Source organism: Nothoprocta perdicaria, unplaced genomic scaffold (genome assembly GCF_003342845.1).
Source record: "Nothoprocta perdicaria isolate Ctin4 unplaced genomic scaffold, notPer1 scaffold_72, whole genome shotgun sequence".
Taxonomy (NCBI): Eukaryota; Metazoa; Chordata; class Aves; order Tinamiformes; family Tinamidae; genus Nothoprocta; species Nothoprocta perdicaria.
In genome coordinates, this window is record NW_020455999.1 from 2,019,482 (window position 1) to 2,037,197 (window position 17,716).

The window sequence follows — 17,716 nt, forward strand, 5'->3', positions numbered from 1 at the left end:
CTGCGCCTGGTTGTTACTCTGGAGTGTCGGTAACGGGGACGTCACTCCCCCGTCGTAGCGGCAGAGCCTTACATGCCTCGCTGCGGTGTGGAACGGTGTCCGGGTTTCTGTAGCGGTTCCTGGGAGGTTGTCGCTCCGGCAATCCCGGATCGGTGGCTGGAGCTGTGGGTGATGATGAAAGGGCCCATCTAGCGTTTTATTGAATGCACTGTGTATGGAAAATGGAAGTGCTTGTTTCAATTACTTAATCAATAGCATGTTAAACYATTTATCACTAATTTGATTAAAGAACATGGTTTTAGGGCTATATGTTCTCCTACTTGCTCAATCTGTTTTAAATTCCGTGTCTAAGAAAGCATGGGATAATGAAAAAAGGGGGGAGAAACAGGTGGTCTGTAGCTCCCTTTGCTTTCTGGGGACCAGCAGTTTCCCTTTTGCTCTATCAYTGAGCAACATTAAATGGAGTCAATGGAATTTGTAGTGGCCCTTTATCGCCTGCTTGTCTTGGGTCTTTCTCCTTTTTAATCCCTGGCTGTGCGAAGGGGTAATGAGGGGGCCAGGAAGTGCCCGTAACGCGGCYGTGGTTATTTTACCACGAGCGTTTCCCGCCCCAGCAGAGCCAGGCTCCTGTGCCGGCCGCTCTTCCAGGGGCCTCCCTGTGGGTTTAGCAGCCACGTTTCTAACCGCTGGCAAACTGGCCTCCAAGGAGCAGGCAGCTGCCGGAAAGTGAGGGCTGCTGCGGGAAGAGACGGCAAAGGGGGAACTGCCGGGGTCTGGTCGCAAAAATAGCGTAGCTCCAAGATCATCTCCGGGGGATGATGGAGGAAGGGCCGTTTATTGGTCTGTTGCCTCTCCAAGAGGCAGCCAAAATCTGTTTCCACCAAAAGTCTTTGCAGTGTGGCCGGGTGCCATTGAATATTCTGCAGTGGTTCTAGCAAAAAGCCATTTTAAAGGGTCTTGATATATTTAGTAAGGTGTTGGTTTCTCTGCTTACCCTCCCACGGCAGGTGAGTGTTGTGAGGGGCAGCGATTCCCTATCCATTCCTACAGCACCGTGCAGAGCTGCTGCGCTGTAGGACTGGGAGTGCTGTAGAGCATTGCAGCAAGGGGTGGTCAGAAAAATACAGACATCGTTTTCTTACCTTTACTTGTGGAAAGTCAGTGTTCTCTGGTAGGTTTCATAATATTTGAGAGGGTTAGGACTGAAACACGAATTTCATGAGAATCTCTGGATTTGAACTTTTTTTTTCAYAGAGTCAGTTGAGTTTTTCCTTGCTCTCTTGCACTGAACAGAGGAGATGCTAGTTGTCTAATAAAAATGATAGATATAAACAGAAATKCCATGTATTTTTTACTATACTTGTTTCCACTAAGGCACAGACTGATGAGCTGTTGCTGTTCTTTGCCATCTTATTCATAGCAGGGAAAACATTGGCAGGTGTAAGTGAACATATTATTAATGCATGTTGAAAGTGTATTCCACAGCAAAACAGAGGTGCCTTCTTCATTTCATCGCATTAAAAAAAAAAAAAAAGACTCTTTGACTTCTGTTTAGGGTAGATTTTGATAGTGGTCTTTTTTTTTTTTTTTCAGTGAGCTTTGACTGTGTTTGAAGTTGTCTCTGCTGCTCTCCGCAGGCCTCCCAGGAAGAGCTGAAAGGTGCCTACCGCCGGCTGTGCATGCTCTACCACCCAGACAAGCACAGAGACCCCGAGCTCAAATCGCAGGCCGAGCGGCTCTTCAACCTCGTGCACCAAGCGTATGAAGGTGAGCGGAGCTCCTCAGCTGCAGTGCTGCTGTGGGATTCTGAGCAAGCTTTTTTTGTGTGTGTGTGTTTGCTTGAGTTTTCAAAGTTCCATGGTTAGTTCTTGGGCAATCGGTGCAGAACAAGTAATCTGGGAGAGCAAGTGGTCCTCTGCCAGAATGGGGTTGGACAAGGATGGTGAGGGAGATCCGAGACAGGCAGCGCAACACTGAGGAGCTACCTCTGAAAGCTAGTCCATAGCAGACGTCMTTCTTGCTTAGAAAGTAGTCAGGGACTGCTGTCATTAAATTGCTAATGATCACATGGATTGTTAGAGGGTTTGCATTGCTCCTCAGTCATAAAAGCAATTTTTAAATTGTTCTATTAATACAGCTTGTGAAAACTAAGGAGAGAATGTTAGTGTAAAAATTGAGTGGATCTGTAGAGCAAAGTTTCATGTTTCCAGGGTTTGTGCTTGAATTGCAACTAACACTAGTGTGTTGGCATGAAATTTGAGAAGCCCAAGAACTGAATTCTGTCCTGTCTTTTGATTTTAATTTGTAGTGCTTAGTGATCCACAAACCAGGGCCATTTATGACATTTACGGGAGAAGAGGACTGGAAATGGAAGGTTGGGAGGTGAGAGAAATCTTATAGCCTATGGAATGGATTAAATCCACCTTTATCTGAAATTCTTGTTTTGTGCTAAGCTGCAGTGACCYTTGCCGTAACATTCTCTTTGTGGTAATGTTTAGTTTTCAATTTATTTTTGAGTAGGTTGTGGAAAGGAAGAGAACTCCAGCTGAAATCAGAGAAGAATTTGAGCGTTTGCAGAGAGAGAGGGAAGAGAGAAGACTGCAGCAGCGAACTAATCCAAAGGTAGGCAGAGACTTGATCCCCACCTCAAAAGAGAATCCTTGAAGTGTTAAAGAATACAAAAAGTAGTGAGATAAAGGTAAGTTAGGTACTATAGTAAATAACCGCTCAGGCACCCATTCCTGAATAAGAAATTTGTGTGAAAAATACGAGGAAAGATAGCTAATTCTTGAATGGTACCCCTCTATACAATATACAGCTTCTTCGTTCTGTTGAAACATGTAGAAACAAACAAACAAAAAAAAAAGAAAAACAGTTTTAAGCAACTTTAAGAACACAATGTGGAACCTTTTATGAATCCCTTTAAATATTCCAAATAACACGACTACAGATCTTCCCTTCCGTACTGCAGTATTGACACAGTAATGCAGATATAAATTCAAACATATCTTCAAAAAACATATCTCAAAAAGAGATACTGGACCAATGGGTAGGAAGTCTTTGACTGGAGCACAGAGAGCAAAATCAACCTGAACAGCACTGGGATCTTGCCAGCTCCACAGTTAGTGCCAGGTTTAAGGACGCTTCATAGTGCTCACACGGTGAGCATCATTACTGAGTACCTTGTTCTCCTCCCTCTGTCTGAGCTGCAATAAACTGGCCCTAAATGACTTGCCTCACAGCTGAATCTCAGCTGTTCAAAGATGATCAAGAATGGTGAGGAAGATGTCCCTCTAGTATTGCCGGAGGAGAAGTGGAAGTGATGATCCGCCACTGCTGTCTTTTTTACCTGCTGTGCCTAGAATACTCCAATAATTTAGAATGCTAATAGCTTTGCCAGGCTCTTGGCTTGATAAACACATCAGGGAAAGGAAGGTTTGGTCAGGATTACCACTGAGTAAGGTTTGAAAGCTTCTTAAATCACAAAACTCGTTTGCCGTGCAGTGAACAACACAAGAGTTGGATCTACAGTCCCTGATGCATTTGCACTTTAGTCTACCTGAATTAGATATAAGGGAGAGCTGCTCAAAATATCCTAAACTACTTTCTTAAAATATGTGATAGTGATACTTAATTTCTGTCTCTCCATTGCAAAGAAATCATTAAGATATTGGTTGCAATTTATGTAGACAAGAAACATTATCTGTCTTGGGGAAAAAAAAAATCTGTAAAGAGAAAACAACTTTGTTTTATTTATATCTGTTCTTGGTGGGAAGCTGGTATCCCCCAGAGCTCTAGCTGGAGGATTGCAGTCAGCTCTGCTGCTCGGGGTTCTGTGTTCTGAAGCGCTAAAGCACAGATGGCTCCAGTGTTTTGGTGGCTTTGAAGCAGGAGGACTCCTGCTTCATCTGCTCCGTGCATGGACTTATAAAATGGTGCAGCCTAATTTGGTAACGTAAGAAACAAATTAACAGTTGCTATAACTAATGATAACGTTATTTCTGAAGGCTGCTAGCGCTTTCATGTCCAGCAGTTTCAAATCATTAATCTTTTCCTAAGTTGACAGATGTGTGGGAACAGCTATGGTTAAGGCTGTGTCAGGAAAAGTGTTGGTCTGTGCTGTCAGAGTCACCCCTCTGCACCTCTCTGGCTGTAGCTCTCCTCTGGCTTTGCAGCACTGAGGTGGTGAGCAGTCTCATGCTGTTTTCCAAATGCTGAGATTTCTTGCACTGCTGAATAATAGTTTGGGCTGTGCTCTTTCCCATGGGACAAAAACAGGTTTACAACATGTAATTTAGCTTTTTATGGCTTTTTTTTTTTTTTTTCATTTTAACTGTCTCATTAGTGGGAAAGTGAATTAAAAATAATCACAAAAATAGTTTCTAACATACAGGAGCCTGCTAATTATATCCTGTACGTGGAACACTATGTGGCTGTGACATTTGTCCTCAAGGTTATGCTTGCCTTTCTGTGCCCGCCTTCTGAAGAGACCTTTCTGTTTGCTGAATAAGTTTAGTTTGTGGGGACTTTTGTTACCCAATTCCAGTGTTTGAATGAATGCAGCCTATCCCTTCTCCCATTCTACTACAAAACCTTAACTTCTGTTTTAAGATATACTGGAAAAATGAAACCTAAGTCCAGATAAAGTGAGTCTTATCTGTGATGCTGCTTTTTTTTTTTTTTCCACCTCCTCTTGAAGCAACCATGTATTTGCGGGCAGGTCATCAGGTATGTTTGTTATTTAGCACCCACTGAAGGAAGGAAGCCTGGGAAGTGGATATGTGAAAGTTTTCAGAGGATTTCACCATCCCTTGGGATTCTTTCAAACAAGATTATGGAGAAAAATAAGCTTTGACTAGGAGCTGAGGTAAAAAGAGTGCAGGAGTGAAAGTGCATCAGGCAGGAGGATTGTCAACCCATGGCTTCTAAGTGATCCCATTTGCTCTTTGAAAACTGTCTTTTTGACCTGCCCGTGGCTTTATTCCAGGTAAGAAGGGGTTTCTGGATGCCATAAAACGGAGCAAGTTAAAATGTCTCTGCTGGAGAGCAGGGTGATTTGGGCAGATGGATCTTCTGGGAGAGRGATGCAGGCATGGTTACTTCCACGTAATGCTTCTCAGCGACTTTAGGAATGTGACATTTTATCTGGGTGTCTTGCTGTGGTTATAAGCAGTAAAAAGTGGAGCTGCATTGTAAGCCTCAGCCTCTGTGTCTTGTGATAAAATTAGCCATCTGGGTGTTTACAGCAATTGCTTATTGGCAGTCTATGGAAATGTCTCTCTAGGCAGTGTTCCTGTGGAATTAAGTAGCACAGCTGTGATCATTTCATACCAGAGCAGAAGTTACTTTAAAATTCCCAACATTTCTAGCTAGCTCTATGAAACGGTTCCAGCAAAATAAAGTATTTCTAACCAGAAATGTTGAGCAATAACCAGATGTAGGCCGTTTGGCAGGTTTAGAATTGGGTCTGTTGTTTGGAAGTTTTGGTTTTTTCTTTTAAAGATATGCAGAAGGGTTGGAAAGTTGATTATTTGATTTGAGAAGACTTGCTTCCTGTTCCAGAAATTAAATCCTACTATTTTCCTGTTGTGGAAGGTCAAGATTTAAGAAATACAGGTCCCTCAAGGCCTAAACTTGTGCAGCTTGCAAAAGTCACCTTCCAGAAGGGAAATGGTAGGAGAGGGGAAGGGAAAAAAGTAAGAAGGGAGTAGATTATTCTTAGGCATGTTTCTTAACTCTCTTTTAAACTGGGGCTCTTGGCCTTTATTTAACCACCTTTCCAGAAATGAGACATTTTGAGAGACCTGTATTTTCCATGGGTTACCTAGAATTGCCACAGAGCTTGGAAAGATCCCAGTTAGTTCAAACGGAACAAAACCTGTCCTGCCTTTTGTTCCCTGAATGCTTCATTTGCTGCTCTGCAAGTCTGCTGCTGGTAGATCTGTCTCCGCAGGCAGGTTCGTGAGTCCAGGCAACTTTCATTCAATTCTGCCTTAATTCAAAAGCTGACAAATACTACACAAAGCACCAAGTGGGTCAAACACTTTTACAGACTGATTGTATCGTAACATTATTCTATATGCATATGTAAAATCTTTAGATTTAGAAGGGGGAAGTGTTACCAGACTGTGGCAGGACATCGCACGTTGGCATTGTTGGTGTCAGCGTGGAGAAGACAATTTACTTTGGTCCAGATCAGTCCCATTTTGACAGATGCAGCAGAACGGACTTGGTCCTTGGCAGGACGGCTCAGACATGCCACRTCTCTCCTGCAGATTTATAATGTTCCTACTTGATGTTTCTTTTGGCCAGAAGAGCAGCATAACTGTTGGCATCATCCTCCAATAACCCCATCTTCCAGTTTTTTATTCCAGCCTAGTGAAGGATACAGGTTCATTCCTGATTGTAGCGTTGTCTTCTGGTGTTCCATTTTCTGTCTCTCACAGCATTTTTGGTTTAGTTTCTTGACCTTATAAAGCTATGTCTGCCACCTAGATTAATGTAGTAGGCCTTCGTGAGCAGTTTGATTGCCGCTTGATTTTCTTTTACAACCAGCTGTTGCACAGATTGTGTCTCTTGCTGCCTCTGCTTATAGAAATGTCTGTCTTCACAATTTAGTGGGTGTGATTCCCAGGAACAGAATACACTTTACAGGAAAGTTGATACTAGGAAAAAAAAGTAATTGTCTGGTTGCAAGTAATTCCTTGTGAAATTTAAATCCACTTTTTTAAAGGAAAATATCGATGATGGAATTTTACATTAGAACAAAGTTGAAAAATAGGCACATAAGCCTTGTATGAAAAAAGCAATTTCCTTTGCAATAATTATCAATAGCAACAGATGTGCGAGACTTCCTTGCAGATATTTTTGCAGAAATAACTTATCCTGTGAGTGCTCCCCCGAAGTCTGAAACATGAGCCATCCTAATGTGTAGCAAGGGTGATTCATGGGTTTTCTGCCATCTGTCCTCTTGACTCTACAAGTAATTTTATTTATTTATCTTTTACGTTGCCCAGATTTCTTCCCTGGTTGCTACGTGAACAGTTGCTGCTGCAGGGCAGTGCACGTCCGGCGGTGCTTTGCCCTTTGTGATACCATCACCTGCAAGCGGCGGTGGCGTTTTAGTCTTGTTTGCTTTTAATGGGCTCCTCAAGCATCCCTCATGTGCCGCTGGCCATGGGGGTCATATCTGCATAAGGGAAGCATCTGTCCTCAGCAGCTGGAGGGAGGACACCCCTGCTTCTTGTGCTGGGTTGGCACGGAAGCCAGGAGCTGGTTTGCACGCTCTTGCACCTTGGAGAAAGCCAAGCCAGCATCAATGTGCAAAACCTACCCAGCTCAGTCAGAAGGCTGGAGTAATTTAGGTTGTCTGCTCTTTCTCCTCAGCTGTGCAAACTTGGAAACCAGTGTATTTAATTATACCCTTACCAAAAAGAAGAGGTGGAACCTCCATCTGATGATGTGTCTTCAAGAGTGTTTCTCCCTGCAGCAGAGACTTTGCTTGCAGAAGAGACAGGCTGTGCCAAGTGGGACAGCTCTCTACCTCTTCCCGGATTTCCGGAATAGGGCAAGTTGAGCGCAGTTCTGCTGCTCCTCTGAGGCTTTGCTGAGAGGAGAGCAGCAGGGAGCACTCACCTTTCCTCCAGCCCTGCTGGAGGGCAGTCTGTGCCTGATCTCAWGCTCTATCAAGCGTATCAGAAGTTGTCATTTTTGCATAGGTGTTTTTTTGAATCCAAAGGCTAAGATCCCTCTAACTGATAGTGAGTGTGGTCTTCCATACTATACTGTTGCACTTACCTAATCACATTTGTCTGTGGYGGGAGCTGTATCTGCAGTGTATGGTACCAGTAGCAGTCTGCTGTGTAAGGTTTCCATTTAAAGCCTGCACATTGGGCTTTAAATTTTATCATCTTGCCCAGCTGGTAAGAAAGTAGACAGCTAGCTATTTTGCCCGAAAGGAAGATGTTACATAGCTCGCTGCAAGAATCAGTGCTGAAAGAGTCCAGCAGACTTAAAGGATTCTAACAAAATAACTGCTAGTAGAGACCTTTTTTATGCCTAGGATCAGTAAGTTGAGGTGTTCTTAAAGACCATTTCAGGTAGCAGTTCTGCTGTTCTGCAGCTTGGTTGCTGTGTGTGCGCRGGGCCAGGCTTTCCCTGCTGGCCCTACCCTAGGGAGGGCTCTTTCTCCCCATAGCCTGAGCAGGTGGCTGGCAGGGAGCTGGGAGCAGCAGCGGTCTCCCCTGCTATCCGGTGCCATAGGGGTGCTGTTGTTCTCTGGGAATATTTTTAACATTACCATCTGCTGCCTTTCCTGTGCTTGTGATGGAGCCAGTTTCCTTGCCAGGACCTATAGGTTTCTGAGGGTGACTTCACCTGCTTGGCAGGAGGCAAAATGTCTTTGCGGAATCCGTTCCTCGGAGAAGGGCACCTGAGCAGAAGTTGTCCTGAGCAGTTGGGGAGAGACTGAGCAGGAGGAGGGGGCTGTGAGGCTCCTTTCTCTGAGGGGATCTTGCAGATTTTCCTAAAGAGGTCCATGTGTTCTCATTTCACTTTGCCTGTTTTCACTGAGAGAAGTGTCTGCTGCACAATTCATAGGTATGTGTGAGAAAGGAAGTCATGAAATTTAAGTGTGTAAGAAGCTGGATTTTAATTATGAATTTCTGTGTTTATGCCACACTTAGAAAAGAAACCCCTCTGATTAGCACTGCTGTCTAGCACTGATTAGCAGAGCTGCCTGCCCCAATCCCAAGCCCTCAGAATGAAGGGAGGCGAGCGGGCAGAGCCCCCTGCGCAGCACCCGACCCTCCTGCTCCCAAGCAMCGGGGCCGGGAGAGCCTTTGGGAAGAGCTCCAGCCTGCACACCGTGGAAACGTGTAGCTGGCAGGACGAGTAAACATGCAGGAGTAAAGTGCTTTGCAGCGGGCTGGAGTAGCGGCGCGGCGCTGCGCGGTGCCAGGGCTGCTGGCAGCCCGGCCTGGCTCCCCGACCATCTTGGCCTTGTTCCGAGGAACGGCACCGTGTAGGAGAGCATTGGAAGTGAAGAAGATGCAGCGTTTGAGAAGCAGATCCCTTGAAGGTGACTTTGCAGATCGCTCCCCAAAAGGAGTCGTCTTCGTGTAAGTGGCTGGAGCTCGTGGCTTGCACTGCCGCGAGTGGGAGGTAAATGTGCAGGTTTGAAGTTGAGCTGCCTTCTGAGAACAGTTTTCAAACAGTCAGGGTACAGTCCCTGTTGCAAGGTTCTCTTGGAAACAGGTAGACCTTTCTATTTGAAAATATTTGTCCCATTTTCACTGGGTAAGAAAATGGAAAATAAACATTTTTAAGAATGAATAAGGAATCTCCACAACAAATAAACAGTTGCAGCCAAATCCAACCAAAGCTTTGAATTAGATTGTGAGTCCTGTCAATCTCTGCAGTTCTTCTTATAGTTGGGGTTTGGGTTTTTATTAGAATGCAGTGAACATGGAAAAAATGCTCGCTCAGATTGAAATAAGAATTTATTCACTTTACATTTACAATGTCTGTGCCTTTGTACCTATCCAGCTACAAAGTTTTATTCCTTCAGCTTGTCTTTCAGGGTTAATTCTGTGCTCGTGCATGGAGGCGTTTTATTGCAAGTGGTGTATTTCACATGAGCTGGAGTGCTGGTTAATTGAGCTGTAGGGAGTTTTCCAAAGCCTGTTGAAGCTGCATGACTCAGAGAAGAATTCATTGTGCCCTTTTCAAATAAACCCACTCTTGCAGTTAGCCTGAATGAACACAGCAGCACGTAGCCAGACTGTTTAGCTCTGGCCTATTTTTTTTTTGGAGTTCTTTTTGTTTGTTTGTTTTTCTTTTCTTAGCAATAAGCTTTAGGCATTATTTTTGTTGTTTGAGAAAGGAAATGTTTACCACTTGGTAAAAGTCTATCCTTGTTAAGCTTTTCTTCTGATTTATAAGATGTAAACCAGGGAAAAGACAAGGAAATAAACGTTTGACTAATAAGGTAAATGGTAAGTAAATGATGCGGCTCCAAACTGAGTTGCTTCAGATGATTCATAAGAAGGAAGTGTTTAGAGGATGACCAAGTAACTTGGAGAGGATTGGTTTCTGAAATACATCTTTAAAATACTGACATAGCGCAGTTAATTTAGTTGTGAAGGAGAAGAAACCTCGTGTGTGAAAACGTCCTACCTACTTTAGCTCTATTTAACAACAGAAAAAAAAATAGTTTTTCACCTGGGATGCAGTGCTAAGTTTTTATCCAGTTTGCTTTGACTTGTGTGGTTATTTTAGACTTTTGTAATCATTCAGTTTTGTATGTGCCTTGAATGTGTAAGAAATGCAGTTGAGAATAGAGCAAGGTAGTTGTAAAACAGCAAAAAGAAAAGTGAAGATTTAATCTCTGATGTGCACATAAAGATGCCCTGGCCATTTGGCCTGCATGGATGCCTGCATGCAGTTGTCCCGCTTGTTGCTTCTTAGGGAACAATTAGCGTTGGAATAGATGCCACGGACCTCTTTGATCGTTATGACGAAGAATATGAGGATGTGCCAGGGAGCAGCTTTCCCCAGATTGAAATAAATAAAATGCACATATCGCAGTCCATCGAGGTAAGGGGGGCGAGCGCGCGTGCCGGGCGGAGCAGGGTCTGAGCTCGCGAGGCACAGTGGGGCAAAGCAGCTGAAAAGGAAGCGCTGCTTGGGGTCCCCTCTTCCTTTATGGAGGATGTGGGCAGGAGGAGGGCCGGGTCAGCAGGAATGCGGCTTGGTGGCACGGCACATGTTTCCAAGGGTGGGAGTGGGGCCCTGTGGCACCGCTGTCGGTGCTGCAGCATTGCTGCCTTCCTGCAGCAAGGAGGCTGCGCGACGCCTGCGCACCTGTCTGAGGTAAGCTTAAAGAAAAGGAGGAGAAGGCTGTGGGCAAGGAGAGGGTGAGTGTTCCCCCTCTTCCAAGGTGTTGAGCGGGAGGGTTGGACTAGGTGATCTCTAGAGGTCCCTTCCAACCTGCAATATTCTGTGATTCTGTGTTGGAACAGTTCATTCTCACGCTGAGATTGGAAGRGATTGCAGCTCAAGGGCAAGTGTCCTGGAAGGTGTCTCGCACTGTGGGAGTCAATGCTGTGCTCTGTCCCTGAGTGCAGAACTCCCAGTGCATGTGGCCCTACCAGGTTCAGACACCTGGGCTTGCCGATGCGAAGCCATCGCCCGGGGAGTCACCTGCCTCCTCCACATGCCCACAGCTTCTGCAGTCATCTGCAGGACTGAGGACACCTTTGCAGGATACACATTAAAGGTGTGAACGGGTATCAGGTTAATTGGTAACAACATGTTTGTTTTCCAGGCGCCGCTGACCGCCACAGACACAGCAATTCTGTCCGGGAACCTCTCCACCCAGAACGGGAATGGAGGCGGCTCGATTAATTTTGCTCTGAGGCGGGTGACGTCTGCCAAGGGATGGGGAGAGGTAAGAGTGTTGGCCATTGTTCATTGTACATCCAGGCTACTTCAGGCTGCTTAAATTAGTTAGCTACTCTTAATTTTAAGGGGGGCCTTAGCTTTGTTTCTCCTCTCAGTGCTTCACCTTCAGAAAATGGGATTAATGATACTGACCTGCTTTGTAAGATGACCTGCAAAAAGAGCTCTTGCATTATTTATATAATGATACCTAAACAAACAAATTGTATCAAATAGTAGTGCCAAATTACCCCCATTCTGTTTTTCCTTTGGTGAATTTGAACAGATGGAGTTTGGAGCAGGAGACCTTCAGGGACCTCTCTTTGGTCTGAAGATATTCCGTAATCTTACACCAAGATGGTAAGTGTTATAAAAGTGATCTAAATGTTAATACTCCTCACTAATGAGCCAAACAACTTGAACTGTTTTTCTTGTTAATTCTAAAAATTCTTGTGGGAGGTATTGGAAGAAAAGARGTTATTTCTTCTTTGGCTCTGACATAATGCTTCAGTTGTGGTCAGAATGCTTCTGCTCTTGCATGTGTATGTATGCGCCATTTTAATTGCACGTCCTTCCAGGCTTGCTTCCAGCAAATGCTGCTTATTCCATGCCCACCAAGGCTGCTGGGCGAGCCATAGTCTGAGGCTAGCTGGGGCTCTGTGTTTTACCGCTGAGGAGGTTCTCTCTCTTTCTCCTAGCTTCATCACTACRAACTGCGCTCTGCAGTTCTCATCCCGGGGCATCCGGCCGGGCCTCACCACGGTTCTAGCCCGCAACCTCGACAAGAACACGATGGGCTACTTGCAGTGGCGCTGGGGCATCCAGTCAGCCATGAACACCAGTATTGTTCGGGATACAAAAACCAGCCATTTCACAGTGGCGTTACAGGTGAGAGCTTCGTTGCTGTATGCAGGGACCAGTATTAGCACCTGGTGTGAGAGGAATATCCCGGCTTTCCCTTCCCAGCCATTCTTTGGTGGCTTGAGGGTTAAGAGGATAAAGGAGCAGTTAACMCACTGTCTTTGTAAGCATGTACCTTTGGTAACCAGCATTGGTTTAGTAATCAGTGTATTCTGTGTCACTTAAAGAATGTGGAAGAACACTTGGGAAAATGTTCAGCTGTGGCCGAAGATGAATTTTTGTAAACTTGTGCCTTTTGTATTTCAGCTGGGAATCCCCCATTCTTTCATGATGGTTAGTTACCAGCATAAGTTTCAGGATGAGGATCAAACACGAGTGAAAGGTTCTCTCAAGTAAGTCTGCAGGGGGATAAAGATGCTGTTTACACCCAAAGAACATCCCGTTTTCTGCTCTCAGAGGACTGCTGGTTCTAGCCAAATGTTTCTGTAATCTTTGATTTGCAGTGAAGAGAATTTCAGGAATCTTTCCTGGACTTACTGGGTTTTGTTTCTGTCATTCTAGGGCAGGTTTCTTTGGGACCATAGTGGAGTATGGCGCAGAGAGGAAGATTTCTAGACACAGCATCCTAGGAGCCACCGTCAGCGTTGGTGTTCCCCAAGGAGTGTCCTTGAAAATCAAGTCAGTTCAAGATTATAACTGCAGTTTGCCAAGACTAATCATAACCTGTATTATTCTGTTTCCAGTATTCGGGTGGTTCAGGTGGGAAAGCCATGGTCTGAGGCTAACACTGCTATTGATRTATCACTATATTGATATATCACTATAAAAGCTTGCAGCTGCTCTCACTTTTTATATAAGTGGTGGCTGTCTGAAGCAACATGTGCCTTCTGCTGGTGTTACTCTGAGCCTGAACACCTCTTTCAGTTCTGGAGTGTGGAATATTCTGAAAATACACTTTAAAGTAAGTTTGGAACATTATAGTAAATGGATAGAAGGTTGCTGAAAATACATTTGGAAGTGTGCTTAGTTGCATTCCATTTCTTGTGACTTTGTATGTGCTTGTATTTGAACTAGATTAGATTATTGCTGTTAGCTGAAGAAATGGGTATGCTATTCWTATGATGCAGTTTGCACAGAAAGGTACAGAATTCCCAAAGCTTAATATTCTGTAGTGCATTTTTAAAACTTTGCCAGTAGAGGGCACGCTAGGGCCGTGGAAATGCAAGGCATGAAGATTTCAGTCCCAGAAAGATTAATGTTTTCTACAATAAATGTTAGTGTAAACATGAAGCAAATATTAATGCACCTCCTCCTTGAAGGCACATGCAGGGATTGTGTACGTAGTCCTTCCCTGTAAGCGATTGCTTTTCTGTGACTGATGACACAGATGATCATCATCAATTCCCTGGTGAAATTCATGTCCAAACAAATTCTCCCAAGACTAACAAAAGACTTTAGAGCAGCCACCTGCTACTGAGGACAGATGTCTGTGGCTTACAGGCAGCTTCTGGAGGGCGGCCATCGTCTGCCCCGCYGCTGTCCTGGCTGAGTTTAGTGGTTTCTCATCTGCATGAGCTCGTTGTTCATCTCTCTCTGGTTCGGCAGTTCTTTTTGCTGCTACTAGGTGTATTTAATGGGACGTGTTAAACTGTTTCCTCTGATCGGCCACTCTCTTCTTTTTTTTTTGTTCCAGGTTGAACCGGGCTAGCCAGACCTACTTCTTCCCTGTCCACCTAACAGATCAGCTGCTGCCTAGTGCTGTATTTTATGCCACCGTGGGACCCCTAGTTATTTACTTTGCCATGCACAGGCTAATCATCAAACCTTACCTCAGGGCACAAAAGGAGCGGTGAGTCAGTGAGGCCATTTGAAATACGGAGACAGGAAGCCCCAYTCGAGTGCTTGTGGGAGTCAGGGGCCGAGGCTGGAATGTCTGGATAAGGCTCCGTGTTTTAGTCTGTTGTCAATGTTACTAAGTTCTGGGAGCATTCAGAAAGACCTTGGGAGGTGGGAGGCTCACTTGCCTGAGTTTGCATGGCAGCTGCAAGTGGGGTGGGCGAGTTGAGATGCGGATGACTCCCAGTCACTGGGTGAAGCTGATGCGGTGTTGACTTCCTTATGCCAGAGAGCTGGAGAAGCAAAGGGAGAGCACTGCCAGTGACATCCTTCAGAAGAAGCAGGAAGCAGAAGCTGCAGTAAGTCTCCTGCTCCCTCTAAACTGCATTTTTATATTATCATTTTTATGAGAGACTTCATGAGGTGAGGTACRCAAGACTCCAGCCCTACTGCTCCATGCTCTGAAGGAGGAATGTGTTTTCTGCATTGCTTCCCTTGTGGTCTGTTCTGTGCTCGGGTTGAGATGACTTTTGAGACAGGCTTTGGCCTGCTGACACGCTCCCAAAACATCYTCTGCTTTAAGCCTTCCTAGTTGAAGGAAGCAGCTTTTGTTCTGAGCTTGTCTGTTTTGGGCACAGTGTCTGTCACTGCCTGATTTTGCTTTGCTCCTGGTCTTGTCACAGGTCCGGTTAATGCAGGAGTCTGTCCGGAGGATAATTGAGGCAGAAGAAGCCAGAATGGGTAAAGATTGCACCATTTACTTGTTCTTTATGTTTGGAAAGAGGAACGGGGCAACGGAGAGGCTGGGTGGTTGAGGGGGAGAGATGCAAGCTGACCTTTTGTCACATTTGTGACTTCTTGTGAAATGCAGGTTTGATTGTAGTGAATGCCTGGTATGGGAAATTTGTCAATGACAACAGTAGGAGGAATGAGAAGGTGAAAGTAATAGATGTGACCGTGCCCCTGCAGTGCTTGGTGAAGGACTCCAAGCTCATCCTTACAGAGGCCTCCAAGGTACGTGGCTGTTCTCCCCAGGCCCAGGGGCTCAAAGATGTGCGTTGGGAACAGGGGATTTCTCCTCCACACTTAAAGCTGGTGAATCCACAACATAAACTTCCCAAAACCATTTCTGTACTAAGTGTTAGGAACCTCTAAGAACCTCTGTTCCGATGGATATTTCCAGAGAAAGTGCCTCAGTGTTCATTGCATGGACAAAACACACAAGCGTGWATATATACAAAACAGCTTTTCGTATGTGAAAATCTGTTTCCTGATGCTTAGTCTGCCCTTCTGTGGTTACAGGCTGGGCTGCCAGGTTTCTATGACCCCTGTGTGGGTGAGGAGAAGAATTTGAAAGTGCTTTATCAGTTCCGGGGAGTCCTGCACCAAGTGATGTCAGCTGACAATGAGGCCCTGAGGATACCAAAGCAGTGTAAGTAGCAAGGACTGTCCTCTCTGCCCCAGGAGCTGGCGGGGGCTGTCCCGGCTGCGGGCAGCGTGCCGGCCTCTGCGCTCTGGTGCCTGCGCTGCCGATGGGCGAAGGGCACAAATCTCTGTTCATTGTGGACCATAGCCCAATTTAAGGCACAAATCCCGTTTGTGAAACTTGCATGCACACACAGTGGTTTCTATGAATCCTGTTTAACTTACAGCTAGAGATGTTCTTGTCTGTGGTAAGTTCAACTTAAAGCTAGGATGTGGCTCACGTCACTTTATTGTTCTCATCCAACAGCTCACAGAATTGATGCAGATGGCTAATCTGGTGAGAGTCCGTCTGTTACGATGCCTGGGTCAACAAACTGCAAAAGCTTCCCTGGGATGTTACAAGTGTGAGCAGAGACATTTTTATTTTTGTGATCCATATAGGAGGTGGTGTCACACCAATTATGTTAGGAGGCAAGATAAGAACCTGCTTCTGCAGGTGGCTCCGAGGCAATACTGCTCTGAATTGTGGCTCGGTAACCAATAAAGCAACGTGACTCTGAACACGCAGTGCTTTCTGCTGAGGTTGTGCGAACGGGCACTGAGCACCGGCCCTCATTCTGCCCCTCTTGCGGGCTGCAGTTTGGCCACGGGCAGTTTGTGTAGTCTCACGTATTTCTTCTTGCACTGAGCAGGAAAGAAGACCTGTTGCGTGCACTTCTCCTACTTCCTGGGGTTGGTATCACCTTTCTGTACTGCTGAGGGGAAGGGAGGTTCTGTGGCTGCCTCCAGCAGAGCTTCTGTGCAAGTCCTGTTCTTGGAGAGAGGCCAGAGATTGGGTTTTTCAACCCAAATCTACATTTGAAATGTACTTGTTACAGACAAGTATGTTTGGAATGAAGTTTGTTGATTTTTGTAATGGAACACAGACCTCTTCACCTTGAAACCATCCAGCTGCTCCTAACACCCATTTTAAACAGTGCTACTTCAGATGAAGGCCCTGGATATAATAGTCTGTTTAATTCCATTCTGCCAACTAGAACCCYGTTCAACATGGGGTTCTCAAGAAAGTAGGGAAGTAAAGTGACCAGAAGGACTGTAATTCATTTCATCCCGATGTGGTGCTGCAGGTCTCTTCCCCTCTAAAACCGAGGAATGTAGTGGATATAGTAAATAAGACCAAAGGAAGGAGAGCTGTCAAATGGAGCAAAGACCTGAACCCTTGAGTTGCCTCTTCTAAAAAGCATCAGTTGTGACATAAATTCCCCGCAGTGGTTTTGCATGGAAGCCATGCCCATGATTTTGCCAGGAAAGGGGACACTCGTTCTGGCAACACAGCAACTGGAAGTGGCAGCTTTTCACTGTCTCCTTCCACAGCACGGAGGGATTTTGTTTTATGTGGAAAAGGGATAAATCATGGCTGAGCTGTAGTTCACTTTGTGGCGTGTTCTAAAATAGCCTTTAACACTTACATGCAGGAGATGCATAAAAAAACATGTATGGGCACCACATTGCTGCTCTTGATAATTCCTGCAGCARATCACTTCCCAGCAAGCACCTGCGCCCTTTGTCTGGGGTTCTCCTTGCTCAAGTCATGGTCTTAAGGCCCTGTGACAGTTAATTGCAATAGAAAAAATAATTTCCCAAAGCAGCCTGGCTTCAGCTATTCCAAAACAAATGAATCTCCTCTCCCAAATTCATACAAGTGTCATTCACTTGTTATTTTAAAGAAAGCTTCAGCCAAAATGGGTTCTTGATGTAGGATTTTATTTCACTTCTCACCAGTGTTCTACTGATCTGAAATTAAATGTTAATTGTGCAATAAATCATATTCACCTGAAAATCAGCCCATGTTCCCTTTGCATCTTTAGGACAGTCGTGAAATTAAACTTTTCCGCAACTTAACTGATCCATCTTGGACCTGGAGACRGTTTCAGCAGCTGTTCCAAGGCTCAGGCTCACACTGATGTTCTCCTCTTGATCACAGCTTTGTTCTYATCAAGGAAAAGTGATGCTTTTCCGGCAGTCTTCCCCCTTTGCAGTGAAGGAACTGCTGCTCACATAAGGCAGCTAAGGGACATGAGATGATCTAGTTCTCCCTGCCTTCCCCCTGTTTTTCTTCCTCAGAACTATCTTTATATCTGGTGATAAAGCAYGT

General features: G+C 45.1%; 1 protein-coding gene across 1 annotated transcript; it reads left to right on the forward strand.

The window, feature by feature from the left end:
* Positions 1–1,623: 1,623 nt before the first annotated feature.
* Positions 1,624–17,115, forward strand: DNAJC11 (DnaJ heat shock protein family (Hsp40) member C11). The gene is made up of 15 exons (XM_026051061.1): positions 1,624–1,767; positions 2,309–2,382; positions 2,521–2,622; positions 10,468–10,596; positions 11,327–11,449; positions 11,726–11,799; positions 12,138–12,327; positions 12,607–12,692; positions 12,862–12,978; positions 13,994–14,149; positions 14,426–14,495; positions 14,820–14,877; positions 15,008–15,150; positions 15,439–15,568; positions 15,869–17,115. The coding sequence occupies exons 1-15, from the start codon at positions 1,680–1,682 to the stop codon at positions 15,892–15,894; spliced, it is 1,566 nt and encodes a 521-aa protein (XP_025906846.1). The 5' UTR covers positions 1,624–1,679; the 3' UTR covers positions 15,895–17,115.
* The last annotated feature ends 601 nt before the right edge of the window (positions 17,116–17,716 follow it).